This window comes from Gopherus flavomarginatus, chromosome 12, assembly GCF_025201925.1.
Source record: "Gopherus flavomarginatus isolate rGopFla2 chromosome 12, rGopFla2.mat.asm, whole genome shotgun sequence".
Lineage (NCBI taxonomy): Eukaryota > Metazoa > Chordata > Testudines > Testudinidae > Gopherus > Gopherus flavomarginatus.
Window position 1 is genome coordinate 114,598 of NC_066628.1, and position 14,817 is coordinate 129,414.

Sequence of the window (14,817 nt, forward strand, 5' to 3'; positions counted from 1 at the left end):
TGGGATAGAGCAAGTGGGGCTGGGAGCCAGGACGCTTGGGTTCTCTCCTGGCTCTGGGAGGACAGCTGGGATCCCCAGGTCTCATGCTAACCCCGTCCCCTGTCTTTCCGCCCCTGGCCCCAGGAAGCCCTGATCAAGCTGGGCCCCCTGCCTCGGCTGCTCAACGACATCAGCGTCGCTCTCAGGAACCCGCACATCCAGCGGCAGCCAAGTCACCAGGGGGAGCGGCTGCAGACTAAGCCCATCATCCTGCGGGGGCCATCCTCTGACATGCAGCCCTACATGATGCGTGACCTCAACAGGTGAGTGAAGTCTGGGGCTGAGGGCTGGAGGGCAGTGGGAGATAGCAGGGCACTGGATAGGACTGCAAACCCAATTCACTGTGGGGATGGCCAGGGAGCATCTCCCTCTGCCCCCTCCCTTTGCCATGTAGGATCCTGTCCAGGTCTCCCCTCAACACTAACTGCTGCCTCTGCTCCCCCTGCAGCTCCGTCGATCTGCAGCCCTACATGGTGCGGGGCCTCAACAGGTGAGTCCTGGCACGGTCCCCACACTGGCCCCACACCATCCAGTATACCCCCCTGCTGCCCGACCCACCCTTCCTGATGGGGAGCAACGCCACCATTCCCCTTCCTTACCCTGCACCAGTCCCAGGGGGACACGGAGTGAGCACTGCCTTGTTCCAAGTAGCTCTGTGTGAGGCCTGGGCAGCACCAGGCTGGGCCCATTTCCTCGTCTGGGGGCTCCTGTGGAGTCTGTGTGCAGGAGGCTCATTTTTGGGGAGCTGCAGGGGGACTAGGAAGGGATGGTCACACGTCATGGTCTGCTCAGAGACTCCCCCGTCCCTTATCCCCCATGGGCCATGGACTGGGCTGTTCTCCCCCCCCAGGCTGCTCCCTGACTCCCCCATCCCCTGGGGACCCTGGGCTGGGGCTGTTCTTTCCCTCATCTGTACCCCTCCCAGGCTGCTCCCCGACTCCCCCATCCCCAGGGGCCATGGGCTGGGGCTGTTCTTCCCCCCATCTGTACCCCTCCCAGGCTGCTCCCCAATTCCTCCATCCCCCAGGGACCCTGGGCTGGGGCTGTTCTTCCCCCCATCTGTCCTCCCCCGCCTCCCGGGCTGCTCCCTGACTCCCCCATCCTCCAGGGGCCATGTGTCACGGAGTCCCTGGGTGATGCTCTGGAACTGCTCCCCACCAAGCCAGTCAGGACTTTGGGGAGCCTCCTCTCCCTTGGAGCAGACTTGTTCAGGGCAAGAAGCTCACACGTCTTCACCTCCTGGGTCTCTTCTTGGAGCATTCAGCATCCTCTGCCCCTCCGTGCGCTTCCCACAGCGAGCCTACCCCAGCGGGGTCCTGGGGAAGCCACCGGGTCCTGCACCCCAACTTTGCAGTCAGATGTGACTCTCAGCCAGCCAGTAAAACAGGTTTATTTGATGACAGGAACAGGGTCTAAAACAGAGCTTGTAGGTACCGCGAACCGGACCTCTTGGCCAGGTCCACTCTGGGGGACAGTGAGCCAGACCCCCACGTCTGCACTTCACTCCTCGTCCCCAGCCAGCTCCAGACTAACAACCCCTTCCAGCCCCTCCTCTCTGCTCAGTTCCTTTCCTGGGCCAGGAGGTCACCTGACCTCTTTGTCTCCAACACCTTCAGTTGGCACCTTTGCAGAGAAGGGGCCCAGTCCATCAGTTGCCAGGAGACAGAGTGCCAGGCATTTAGGGGCACTGGCCCTTTGCTCTGCAGCAATCACACCCCCTTATTCCACCACCTAGATATTAAGAACTGCCATGGGGACACTGAGGCACCAACACAGTATTCAGGGGAAACATTAAGAACATTCCCAGCTCGTCACATCTATCCCCCCTTCAAGACTGAACTGAGCGAGGTCACTCTAGCCAGTGACCTGGGGAAGTTCGAACCCACCAACATTCCCATGGATGCCCCAGCATCTCTCCCATTCCTTGGTGTGAGTTACACAAGCCCTTCCAGTCTCACGCCCTCCCTTAGGTCGGGTGTGCTTGATGGCACCCGCAGGCCGCATGTGGGAAGGTTTATGCAGCCCGAACCCTTTTGCCACCCCAAAACCCCTGGGGTTCAAACTGCGACAGGGTCTTCTACTAGCACTCTGGTCTGTGATTTGGGCTCTCTTGGTTAAGAGCCCCCACCTTGGCCTTGGCCAGCTCTGGACTTGGGCAGCCGCTCCCCACCTTGTGGCCCAGATACAACACCTCTGCCGTCCCCACCTTACACTTTCCAACTTTTACCATCAGTCCCACCTCCCTGAAGTAACCCGGTCCCCTCTTCACCTGGGACACCTGTTCCTCCCAGGTCTGGCTAAAGATGCACACGTTATCAGTGTCTGCCAGGGCCCAGTTCTCCATCCCCCTCTGCATGTCTAGAATCTCCCCAGGCCTAGGCATGGGGTCGGCATCGGACACTGTGATGGCTTTAAGCTTCCGATAGCCCCCACAAAACCAGATCATCCTGTCTCCCTTGGGGATCAGCCACACTGGTGAGGCCCATGACCTGTAAAACGGCTGGATCACATCTAAAGCCAGCATGTCCTTGACCTCTCTCTCCAGGTTCTGGGCTGCTTTCCCAGTGACTCTGAACAGGGGACACCTGATGGGGAGATTGGCTCCCACCTCAGGGAAGAGATCCCCCAGGGGGTCCCCTCACTCTCCTCTCATCCAGCAGCTCGAGAGGGAAGAACCCTGTGGATTTCTGGGGCACCACCAGCTGCCTCCCGATTCCTCCCAGTTCTACTTCCCCTTGGGGCACCCATTCCTGGTACAGGAATCCCTCCTCCTGCAGGACTCTGTCCCTGCAGCCTTCCCCAAGGGGGTTTGCAGCGCTGTGGCCAGCTAGTTCCCTCAGCTTCTCCAAGGAGGGATCCTTGCCCCAGGAGCCATGGGCTGGGGCTGTTCTTCCCCCCGGTCTGTCCTCTCCCCCACCCCCCCGGCCTGCTCCCCGACTCCCCCATCCCCCAGGGGCCATGGGCTGGGGCTGTTCTTCCCCCCCGTCTGTCCTTCCTCCCTCCCCCCCCGGGCTGTTCCCCAACTCCCCCATCCCCCAGGGGCCATGGGCTGGGGCTGTTCTTCCCCCCATCTGTACCCCTCCCAGGCTGCTCCCTGACTCCCCCATCCCCCAGGGGCCATGGACTGGGGCTGTGCCCCACCCCCGTCTGTCCCCTCCCGGGCTGCTCCCTGACTCCCCCATCCCCCAGGGGCCATGGGCTGGGGCTGTTCTTCCCCCCCCCCCCGTCTGTCCTTCCCCGCCCCCTAGGCTGCTCCCTGACTCCCCCAGGGGCCATGGGCTGGGGCTGTTCTCCCCCTCCGTCTGTCCTCCCCCCCACCCCCGGGCTGCTCCCCGACTCCCTCATCCCCCAGGAGCCATGGGCTGGGGCTGTTCTTCCCCCCCGCCCTGTCTGTCCCCTTCTGGGGCTACATCCTGACTCCCCCATCCCCAGAGGCCATGGGCTGAGGCTGTTCTTCCCCCCCTCGTCTGTCCCTCCCTGGGCTTCTCCCGACTCCCCCGTCCCCTGGGGACCCTGGGCTGGGACTGCTCTTCCCCCCCGTCTGTCCGCCCTCAGGCTGCTCCCCAACTCACCCATTCCCCAGGAGCCCTGGACTGGGGCCACTCACTGTTCCCTTCTCCCCATCCCCGCTGGAGCACTGGCCCTAGTGCTGACCACTTGGCCTTTCTGCCGCCCCCCAGCTCCATGGACATGACCCGATTGCCTTCGCCCACCAAGGAGAAGGGCTCCAAGGACATGTTCTTTGTGACGCGTCCGCCCCTGGCCCGCTCCTCGCCTGCCTACTGCACCAGCAGCTCCGACATAACTGAGCCCGACCAGAAGATGCTGAGTGTCAACAAGAGCGTCTCGATGCTGGACCTGCAGGACAGCCGCATGAACAGCGTCTCCAACCTGCAGAGTGTGGGCGACATGCTCAACAGTAGCCAGGCCTCCATCACCGCGGCCATGGGACTGCGGCCCAGTCGCCTCTCGCAGGGCAGTGGCTCCAGCATCGCGGCTGGCCTGCGGCTGAGCCACATGGGAGTCACCACTGATGGGGCTGCAGCCCAGCAGCTAAGGGTGCCCCTCTCCTTCCAGAACCCCCTCTTCCACATGGCCTCAGACGGGCCTTCAGCCGCACCCTCGCACCGGCCATCTGAGGGCAACCCCGACACCTTTGCCCCCTTCCATGGCTACAGCAAAAGCGAGGATCTGTCCGCCAGTAAGCACATCATCCACAGCCACAGCTACAGTGATGAGTTCACCCGCCAGGGCTCCGAGTTCACCAAGCGCCAGCTCTCGCTGCAGGAGAACCTGCAGAACATGCTCTCCCCCCCACAGATCACCATCGGGCCCCAGCCCCAGCGAGCCCCGCCCCAGCCGCAGCCCCAGGTCCCACTTCAGCGCGGGAAGTCCCAGCAGCTGACGGTCAGCGCTGCCCAGAAACCTCGGCCCTCCAGCGGCAACCTTCTGCAGTCACCCGAGCCCACCTACGGGCCAGCCCGTGCCCGCCAGCAGTCAGTCACCAAGGAGACGCCCTCTGCACTCAAGCCAACCATTACCAAGCAGGTGTGGGGAGGGCAGGAAGGGAGGCAAGGTGTGTGGGCGGTGGGGAGGGGTGTCAGTGGGTAGGGTGATGGGGCAGGTTGGACAGGTGGGGAGTGGTACAAAGGGGGACAGTGAGGAGGCTCAGGGGTTGTCCTCAGGAGTGGAGTGTCAGTACTGCTCAGGGTGGGTAGCTGACCTTGAGGTGGGGGTGGTGGTCTGTCTTCCAGGGGCCCCAACAGGGCGGTGGGGGGAGTCTCTGGGGCAGGGAGGGGCTCTCATTCCATGCTCACTAACTCTCTCCCCCCACAGCCATCGCACACGCCTTCCACGCTGAACCCGGTCATGCCGGCCTCTGAGCGCACCGTGGCCTGGGTTTCTAACATGCCACACCTGTCAGCCGACATCGAGAGCTCCCACATCGAGCGCGAGGAGTACAAGCTGAAGGAGTACTCCAAATCCATGGATGAGAGCCGGCTGGACCGGGTAAGAGAACCCAGGAGGCCTGACTCACAGCAATCACCCCAGCTTTAACCCACTAGACCCCACTCCTCTCCTCATGCCAAGGATAGAACGCAGGAGTCCTGACCCCCAGCCCTTCAGAGTGGGGAGGCATGAGACCCTGCCTCGAGGCAGAAGTGCCCTCATGGCCATCACATTGCCTCTCCCTCCAGGTGAAGGAATATGAGGAGGAGATCCACTCACTGAAGGAGCGGCTGCACATGTCGAACCGCAAGCTGGAGGAGTATGAGCGGCGCCTGATGTCACAAGAGGAGCAGACCAGCAAGATCCTGATGCAGTACCAGCAACGGCTGGAGCAGAGTGAGAAGCGGCTGCGCCAGCAGCAGGTGGAGAAGGACTCACAGATCAAGAGCATCATCGGCAGGTGAGGGGCGGATCGGAGCGGTGGGGCCTTATGGTAAGGTCACTGGGTCCTGGGCATGTGCGGGGAAGGTGGGGGCCACGGGGTCCCTGGCACATGTTGGGGAAGATGGGAGGTCACAGGGTCCCTGGCACACATAGTGGGGCGGCTCATGGCAGAGGCACAGGATCCCTGGCATGTGTGGGGAGATGGGGGTCACAGCGTCCCTGATACATGGCTATGAGGGGGTCATGAGGTCCCCAGCACACACAGGGGCTGTGGGGGATTCATAGGAGGATCCCCTCAGAGATCCTGAACTCAGGGCAGGGAGGGAACAGTCCCTCTAGGAGCTGCCTCCCATCACATCTCCCAGGTACCTGCCGTGGCCTCCGCCCCCCCTCAGGGACCTGCTCCATCTGCCCCCTGCCCCACTGGGCGTTAGCTGTCAGGGACCCTTGGCCTCCCCCCGCGGGAGCCCGGATTGACTCCAGTGAAGCCTGTCCCTGCAGGTTGATGCTGGTGGAGGAGGAGCTGCGCAGGGATCACTCGGCCGCCCACGACGTCTCCGAACCCCGGAAACGCCTGCTCGACGCTCAGGTGGAAATTACAATGTCATTTTTCTTTTCCGTGTCTCCATTTCCCATCCCATCTCGTCTGATGTCTGTGCCACGGGCAGGGCTAGTGCTGGGGGAAACCGATGGATGGACCCGGAGCAGGGCTAGTGCTGGGGGAAACTGATGGATGGACCCGGAGCAGGGCTAGTGCTGGGGGAAACCGATGGATGGATGGACTCGGAGCAGGGCTAGTCCTTGGGGAAACTGATGGATGGATGGACCCGGAGCAGGGCTAGTCCTTGGGGAAACTGATGGATGGATGGACCCAGAGCAGGGCTAGCCCTTGGGGAAACTGATGGATGGATGGACCCAGAGCAGGGCTAGTCCTTGGGGAAACTGATGGATGGATGGACCCAGAGCAGGGCTAGTCCTTGGGGAAACCGATGGATGGACCCGGAGCAGGGCTAGTGCTGGGGGAAACCGATGGATGGACCTGGAACAGGGCTAGTGCTGGGGAGACAGCCCAATGGATGGATGGATGGAAGGGTAGGGGGCAGGGCTGGGAAAGGTGGATGGAGAAATGAGGGTTAGAGTTGGAGGACACAGACATACTGACCGCCACAGCATTAGGACCAGGAAGGAGGAAGGCCTGGGGCTGGGAGAGGATGACAAATGATTGGATGGGGAGGACTAGCACTGTGTTAGCCCTAGACGAGGTTCCTGCCTCTTGGGGACATAGGATCAGGGTGCTCACAGGGTGAGGGGGCCAGTGCACCCTTACAGTACTCTCAGAGCAGGCCTGGGATTCAGTGCCTCCTCCAGGGGATAGAGGTGAAGAGGGGCCCTGGGCAGTGGGGACTTCTTGGGTCCATGGGGTTTAGGATGAGGAGATGCCATCTGGACACCATGAGAAATAGCTCCCCTCCCCATCCCTCCTTCCCTGACTTTTGAGCAACTCCACAATAAACTTCTCTATTCCCCAATCATCCCCTCACACAACCCCTAAACATTTCCCCATGAAACACAAAAATCCCTCATATAACTCCCCCAAAATCCCCTGATCTGACACCATAATGTCCCCAGTAATCCCCCTCCCACATTTCCCCCAATAAATTCGCAGCCCCCAGAGTTGTTCCATCACCTCCTGATACTCAAACTCTGAGAGCTTACATGGGCCTTGCAGTCTGGACAATAAGGGACATGGGACAGGTAAGAATAGCCTCCAAAGCTAGGTGTTGTGTTTGGAATCCTGGGAGGCCGTGGGGCCTGGCTCAGGGACCTAGCGAGGTGTGTGCAGGGATAGGAGCCCAATGAGGACACAGGGCCCGGTTCAGGGGCTAGTGAGGTGTATGCAGAGATTGAGGCCCGAGAAGGCCGTGGGGCCTGGCTCGGGGGCCTAATGAGGTGTGTTCAGGGGCAGGGGTCCAAGGAGGCCCTGGGGCCTGGCTCGGGCTATTGAGACCTGTGCAAGGATTGGAGCCCGGCTCAGGGGGCTATAAAGCCTGTGCAGCGACTGGGGCCCAAAGAAGCTGTGGAGCACAGCTCAGGGGCTAGTGAGGCCTGTGCAGGGATTGGGCCCGAGGAGGCCGTGGGGCCTGGCTCAGGGGCTAGTGAGGCCTGTGCAAGGATTGGGGCCCGAGGAGGCCTTGAAGTCCAGCTTGAGGTTAGGGTTTCCACCTGTCTATGATCATCCCTTGTTTGAGGTGGCTGTCCTGGGAAGTCAAGAGACCAATCGGTGATATGCTAAGGGACGTGTTGCTTCCCTAAATGGTCTTTTAAAATAAAGCGAGGTTCCTTATTTTCCCCGTGCTTTCCTCTTATTTGCACCCTGCCAAGGTGGTCACCATATAGGTATTAGTGTCTGGATATGCAGCTGGGTGCCCAGGGGTCAGTGTACAGATAGTGGGCGGTGTGTGTGTGTGTGTGTGTGTGAGGATTTTGAGGTAGCTGTGTAGCTCTAGCAGCTGTTCACCTGGCTGTCCCAGCATGAGCCAGTGGCAGAAATGTCTCCCCCCCTTCCCTGGCCATCCCCGTGTGCCTCAGAGCTGGGTCAAGTTGGCCCTGGATCTGTGGATGCAGCGAGGGGTCAGGGAGAGGGCTTCAATCATGATTTTCCCAGGCCCCTTCCCCCTGCTGCCCCCAGCACTTCCCAGCCCTCTCCCATCCTGGGTCTGTGGACCCCGCCTGTTTTCTGGGGAGACAATGGAGTCAGCGATGGGGTGATCTGTGCTCCCACCGGGGGGCACCAGTGCCGGGGCCATGACCCGTCTGTTTCTCTCCTCTTCATCCTAGCTTTTCATCAGGTAACTCTCTCTGACTCTGCTTTTGTCACGTGGAGGGATCGGGGGGACTCTCGCCGTTCGGTAGCAGATCAGGTGGGTCCTTTCCTCTCCTCCCCCTCAACCCCCATCTGCACACGCACCCCCTCTCCTTCTGTGCATCACCCCTCCCTGTAGAGACTAGCAAACTACCTTCTCCTTCCCCATTAGGTACAATTAACTCCGTTGTCTGGTTGGTTCTATCCCCCCTGCCCCGCCGAGGGTCCAGCCTCTCTCTCTCCAGTGGGCCCAGACCACTGAGTACTGGCATGGCTGGGGGGGATTGAACCTGGCACCATGGAGCCTGGTCAGAACATTTCACAGACACTCTCTCTCTTGGGGGCAGCGTTGCGGGTGCTGCCTGTGCTGCTCAGCCCCAGGGCCTGCCTTCACCTTCCTGTTGCGGGCTTTTTCCAGGCCTCCCCATAAGCCTCTCAGTCTTGCTGGCTGCTTCCATCAACTCTGGGGAGCCGCTTGCCCCCACAGGATTTGGGGGTCTCAGGCTGGAGCAGTTCCCCCCATCATGGGGTGGCCAGTAGCTGAGAAGAGAACATCAGAACGCACCCTGTGGCACCCAAGTCTTTACTGGGTGGCTCCCTCCAGCCCCAGAGGGGAGAATTGCCTGGGTATTGCATCACAGTCTCCCGGGATCCTCGCTCCCTGTTGTGACACAGATGACGTCGGGGGGAAAGGTGCCAGTTGGATATGGTCAATTTGGGCCAGTATTTCTCTGGTCTTTTCCATCCCAGTGCCCTCTGCTTGAGTGCTCCTCCCTGTGCTGTGAGATCCCCTCATGCCTTCCACTGGCCACTAGCAGAGACAGGAGATGGGTCTAGATGAGCCCCTGTCTGATCTGCACCAGCCGACCCATGCTGGGATGCAGCACGAGGACCATTTAGTGGTACAGGACAGGACCCGAAGGAGAATCACGTGTGTCAGGAATAAACATCACCTGTCAGCCTGTCCCCATCCTGTCTGCCTTCCTGGCCCCCTGCTCCCAGACTCGGGGCTCATCTGACACTGGCCTGGGGTGCGTTCCCACCAGAGCAGCCCATGAACCTCTCCTGGGGTAGTGGCAGCACTTCTGTTTCCTTGGAGCTGGGTTGGGAGTCACCAGGCAGCCTGTGCTGCCCCCACCAACACCTGATGAGTTCTCTGCAGTGCTGGGGGTGATCCCTTTCCCTTGTGCCCTCGCTTCACCCTGTCTTCAGCACAAAGCAGGTTCCTATGGAGAGCTGCATTCCTCTGAGGGGGGCTGAGCCTCGGGGCCCAGGTCTTGCCCACGTGAGCAACTTGCCCACATAAGCACCCTTCCCTTGAAAGACTGGGGGAGCAGTGCTGGGAGGGAGGCTGAGGGGGAATCAGAGCTGGGGTGGAGGCTGATTGGGGAGTTAAATTGGGGGAATGTTGGGGGAAACATCTCTCACCAGACAAGGGCAGTTAGTGTTTTGTTAGTGTCTGTGAGTGTCTTCCCCAGCGCTAACCCCCCAGTTTCATACCTGTCTCATTTCCACCTCCTGTCTTGTCTGTCTACACCACATCTCACTGGAACCTGTAACTCCTTTTGAATTGGGTGGGGAGGGCTGTGTTCACCTCCCAGGGGCAGAACCAGGGAGTCTGGGGCAGGGAGTGAGATCCTCGGGTCACAGCCCTGAGCCCACTTGCAGGGAATCTCTTTCTCACAGCCCTGATTTCAGGAGTTCTGGTCCCCCAGGGGCCGGGCTGCAGTGGGGGTGTCCGCGTCTCATGTGTGTGTTGTGAGGGGGGGGCATGTGCCTTGTAACATGGGTGTGGGTGTGTGTCTGTGTCCTGTGAGCACGTGTCGGGGGGGCACAGGTCTCAGCAATGAGAGCACAGTCCACCGTCCAGAGGGGGGCGCCCCGGAATGCTCCCGGGTGGTGCCGGACGGCAGGCGTGAAAGGTTAGTGCTCGCGTAGGGAGGGCGTGCGTGGGAATCTCATTCTCAGTGGTGATGGTGTGGGGCTATGTGGAGGAGGGGATAGCATGGACAGACTGTGATTCCACAGTGTCCCCCAAGGCAGTGTGGGACACAGACCCATAGCCCTGAGCTGGTCTCCCATGTCATGGACTCAGCAGCTGCCTTGGCCTCATTCACAGCCCCCTCAAACCCCATCCTGTGCCAACGGAAGGACTATAGGAACAATGGGAGCAAAAGGCTGTTCCCCACCTGACCCCCGTGGCAGTGGGGTCTCTCCCCCACTTGTCCCTAGCCTGAGTGGGCTGGGGCAGGTTTGCCGTGTCCCCAGTGACCTCCCTCTGAAATAGCACTGGGGAAATGTGAGCCTGTGAACCGGCAGCATGCTGAGCAAGAGGTGTGCCCCCAGGATTGGGGTTACACAGCAGAAAGGGGCATGGTGAGGGGAAGCTTTACCCTTGTTTCCTGACCACCAGCAGGTCCAGCTCATGCTGCTATCCAGCTGTTAAACTGGGTGCTGAGTGCTTACTCAAAGCCCCTTCTCCTGACTGAGCCAGAGGAGCATCTTTCGTCTAAGGCTGGGCTGGCCAGTTTGTCCTGCAGAGCTGTGTTGGGTCAGGGGTGACCCTAGTGAGATGCAGATAGACTGGGATAAAAGTGCCTTGTACCCTTCTAGCTTATTCCCCTTCAGGAATGGCTGGCTGCTCGCAGCACCTTTTCATCACTGTATCCACACTACTAGCAAGGGTGTCTGGCTTTAAGCCCTGCAGAACAGTAAAAGCAGGACACCATTCAGATGTAGAGAGCCTTTCATGAGAGCTGGGCTGCTGGTAGGCAAAGATTTTCCAGGGTATTTAGTGCCTGAGGATGCAGATAGGCACCTAGTAGGTATTTAAAAAATTTCCAGACAGATTAGGTACCGAGTCCGGTCTGCTATTCTGGCCAGAAGGGATGTGCCCAAGCTGGGAGAGGGAGCCTGCAATATATCGGGGACTGGAACGCAGAGCTCCTGCATCCCGGGTGAGCACCCTGCCCACCACTCTGGCATTCCTCCCTATGGTAAATTAATCTCAGGATAGCTGTGTCTGCCCTGGGGTCTTAGAGGTACCCAGGTACTAGTAAGATGACACCACTCCTAACTTACAGCTTTTAAGAGTAGACCGGGCTAGCTAGGTCTGTGTTGACCAGGTGGTAGCTGGCTGGGCAGAGGGTTTGTCCAGCTGGGTGCTACGAGAAGTGAATTACAATGGGGATGTTAACATGTTTTCCAGTAGGAATCCTTTTTCTTTTGTCCCACTGTGTGTTTGGGGTGCACTGCTGGAATCCACTGTTAGCTAACACGCCCACCCCATGAACTGCCAGGCCAGAGAAAACCTGGGGCCATCCTCTCCTACTAAGAAAACAAGGAACAACGCCCCAGGAGAATCTCTACTGTTTCTGTGTTGGTGCCGGATGCTCCTGGCTCAGGTCGGCCCCATGGACCGAGCTATCTGGGTGGATGTAGGCACTGGGGAAGAGAGCTGGGGCAGGGGTTGCCATCTGGGTAGGTGTCTGGTGGGCGGGGCTGCAGATTGAGCGGCTGAGCCCCCGTAACGTTAATAAATAAGCCTTTGCTCTGTGTCTGTGTTGCAGGAGAGGCAGCTTTCCGCCGTGGGTACAGCAAACCCGCGTTTGAGCGGCGCCTTGGCCCAGCCATGGAACGGGATCCTGCCCGCCCAGCCACCGCCTCCGCCCCCGCGACTCCAGATCACGGAAAATGGAGAGTTCCGCAACACCGCTGCTGAGCACTAGCCACCGCCCCCGCGAGACGCGGCCCGGGGAAGATGGGGGGCACCCCCAGCCCGCAGCTCGGCGGGAGCAGCAGAGACCCTGGCAGGGACACAGTGCCCCTCCCAAGCAAATGAACCTGCACTGGGGGGGCACGCCCTTTGCCCTCTCCCCTTGCACCAGCGCCCCCTCCCACTCCTGCCTCCTTGAACCAGCCCCCCCCCCCCCCCACTGTCCTCGGGGACAGTTCAATGCTTTGAACTCAACTTCAGGGTGTTTTATAGCAGAACACAGATGACAATCTTACACCCCCTCCCATACACCTTCCCTTCGCCTCCCAGAGGGAGCAGGGCTGACACCTCCGCCCCTCCATGGACCTCCGCTTCCCTGTGGAGGAAACTGGGACATTACCTCTTCACCACTTCGAATGTCTCAGGAGTGGTCTCATCCTCCCCCTGGCAGCCATTTTATAATATTGCCCCCTCCTTTCCTGGTGTGTGCCCATAGGAGAGGGGAGGGAGTAAACTCACCTCCAACCTGCCCCCAGGAGCCAGGGCGGGGGGCAGCTAGGGGGGCTGATTTTGGTTGGCCGTGTTCCTGGAGGTTCCATCACATGCCCTAATCTTTAATGAAAGTTGAGTCTCTAATTCCTGGAGACAATCCTGGAGGGTTAGCAATTGAGACTGGAGGCAGCTTGAGCCAAAGCTGTCCCCATTTCCCTTCATGTGGGGGTCTCTGCCTGGCTCCAGCTCCCCAGGGCAGGGGCGTTCCCCAGAGGGGGGAGAGGTTTCACTAACAGGGAAGGGCTCCCAGCTCTCTGTCTCAGTATTTCTCTCTCTCTCTCCCTCCTCCAGCAACGGGATGTGAGTCAGGGTGGAAGGCTTGTGGAGTTGCAGGTACTCTTCCCTGCCCCACCCATCACGCACTAGCCTCACCCCCAGCAAGGCAGGGCTGCCCCACACCATTGGCCATGGGAGAGACCACCCCCTCTTTCCTGCCTGGCCAGGGTCAGTGCTGGGTTTTGCCCCCACCTCTGCCATTCCTACCTGGTGTCAGCACTGGGGTTCTCCCCCCAACTCCCACCTGGTGCCAGTGCTGGGATCCCATCACCCTCTCCCTCTGCTCTCTGCGCTCTCTATATTCAGATAAAGGGCTTTGCCTGCTCAGCCCCCCTTCTCCACCCCGTGTGTCCTGCACCCACCCCAGTCTTTGGAAATGACGACTATCTAGACATTGATTGGGGTTTTTTCTGGGGGTGGGGGGCACTGAGGGAGGGGCTTTTTCTTTCTTTCCTTCCTTCCTGTTCTCAGACCCCCCACCCTCCCCAGTCTGGGGTGGGGGGGGGACAACCAACAAAATAATTAAGAAGCCATTTCTCTGCCCACCCGCCAGCGCGTGCAGGGCACTGGGGCAGGGGAGCGCCCTTTCCGCCCCCAGCTGAGCACGGAGAACTGGAGGGAACTCTTGTGGCTATTCACCGTTGTGCTATGGTCTGAGCTGCTGGGTGAATGTGTTCAGCGCAGTGATTGTACTGGGTGTTTCTTTGCTGTTTCTGTGTCTCTATTTCAGACTCTGGCGAGGACAAGACTCGCCATTAACCAGCCCTCCCCTGCCTCCTCCCCCACCTCAGTCCATATTTCTTTTGTAAGGACTCTCCCCTTCCTTCCCCTCCCCCCCGACAGTGGCGACTCGGGCGGCGCCATGATATTTATACGTATTAATTATTATTATATAAAAGTTTGTACATATGTGAAATTTCCTCTCCCCTGCCCCGCCTCCCCCGGCCCATCCTGGTCGCATCACCCCCAGGCTGGGAGCTGTAATTACCACCGGATTTGTACTGTACATAGACCTCTCCAGACCTCAGTCTCTGTACATAGCCCCCACCCCGGGAAGAGAGTTCAGGTCACGAGCGCCCATCCCGACGCCACGTCGGGCTCCCCGGGCGTCTCTCTCTCTCCATTTTCTTTTATGTCAGTTTTATTTTTTCTCATTTTTTTCTGGAGTGTGTGGTGCCAACGGAGAAACGTTTAATAAACACCGATTGTTCTTTTACCCACCTTGCCTGAGGCTGCAGGGCACGGCCGGGGAGAAGCTCCCGCGTGGGGTCACAGGGCACAGTCCGTGGGGGTAAGCTCCCAGGGCGGGGGCCGCAGGACACGGCGCGGATGGGGAGCTCCGGGGGTCCTCAGGACAAGACAAGGGGTGGGGGCCGCAGGGCACAGCCCGGGGGCAGAGTTCTGGGGGGGAGCAGGGCACAACCCAGGGGCAGGAGTTCCAGGGGGGGCGCAGGGCACGGCCCAGGAGGGGAAGTTCGGGGGGGCGGAGCTCCGGGGGGGCGCAGGGCACGACCCGGGAGGGGAAGTTTGGGAGGGGGCGCGGGGCACTGCCCAGGAGCAGGAATGCCGGGGGGGGCGCAGGGCACAGCCTGGAGGGGGCGCAGGACACGACCCGGGGGGGGGAGTTCGGGGGGAGAGCTCGGCGGGGGCGCAGAGCACGGCCCGGGGGAGGGAGCCCCGGGGGGGTGCAGGGCACGGCCTGGGGGAGGGAGCCCCGGGGGGGTGCAGGGCACGGCCCGGGGAGGGAAGTTCGGCGGGGGGGTGCAGGGCACGGCCCGGGGAGGGAAGTTCGGCGGGGGGGTGCAGGGCACGGCCCGGGGGGGGAGCTCCGGGGGGGCGCAGGGCACGGCCCGGGAAGGGAAGTTCAGCGGGGTGGGGGGGCGCAGGACACGGCCCGGGGAGGGAGCTCCGGGGGGGCGCAGGGCACGGCCCGGGGAGGGAAGTTCGGCGGGGGGGCGCAGGGCACGGCCCGGGAAGG

At 60.7% G+C, this 14,817-nt stretch overlaps 1 protein-coding gene across 9 annotated transcripts in view; it reads left to right on the top strand.

The window, feature by feature from the left end:
* The window catches only part of SYNGAP1 (synaptic Ras GTPase activating protein 1), a 48,922-nt gene extending 34,499 nt beyond the window's left edge, over nucleotides 1-14,423 (top strand). For 3 of the 9 annotated variants that reach the window (XM_050919126.1, XM_050919132.1, XM_050919131.1), the window contains 8 exons: nucleotides 124-302; nucleotides 488-529; nucleotides 3,720-4,587; nucleotides 4,876-5,049; nucleotides 5,238-5,449; nucleotides 5,922-6,022; nucleotides 8,272-8,354; nucleotides 11,866-14,423. In XM_050919126.1, the coding sequence (XP_050775083.1) occupies nucleotides 124-302; nucleotides 488-529; nucleotides 3,720-4,587; nucleotides 4,876-5,049; nucleotides 5,238-5,449; nucleotides 5,922-6,022; nucleotides 8,272-8,354; nucleotides 11,866-12,024 (1,818 nt within the window). In that variant the 3' untranslated portion in view covers nucleotides 12,025-14,423. Of the gene's footprint in view, nucleotides 1-123; nucleotides 303-487; nucleotides 530-3,719; nucleotides 4,588-4,875; nucleotides 5,050-5,237; nucleotides 5,450-5,921; nucleotides 6,487-6,536; nucleotides 7,884-8,271; nucleotides 8,355-11,865 lie in introns of those variants that run through there. The other 6 variants (XR_007768715.1, XR_007768714.1, XM_050919127.1 and 3 more) reach the window with 6 other exon arrangements.
* Nucleotides 14,424-14,817: the final 394 nt, after the last annotated feature.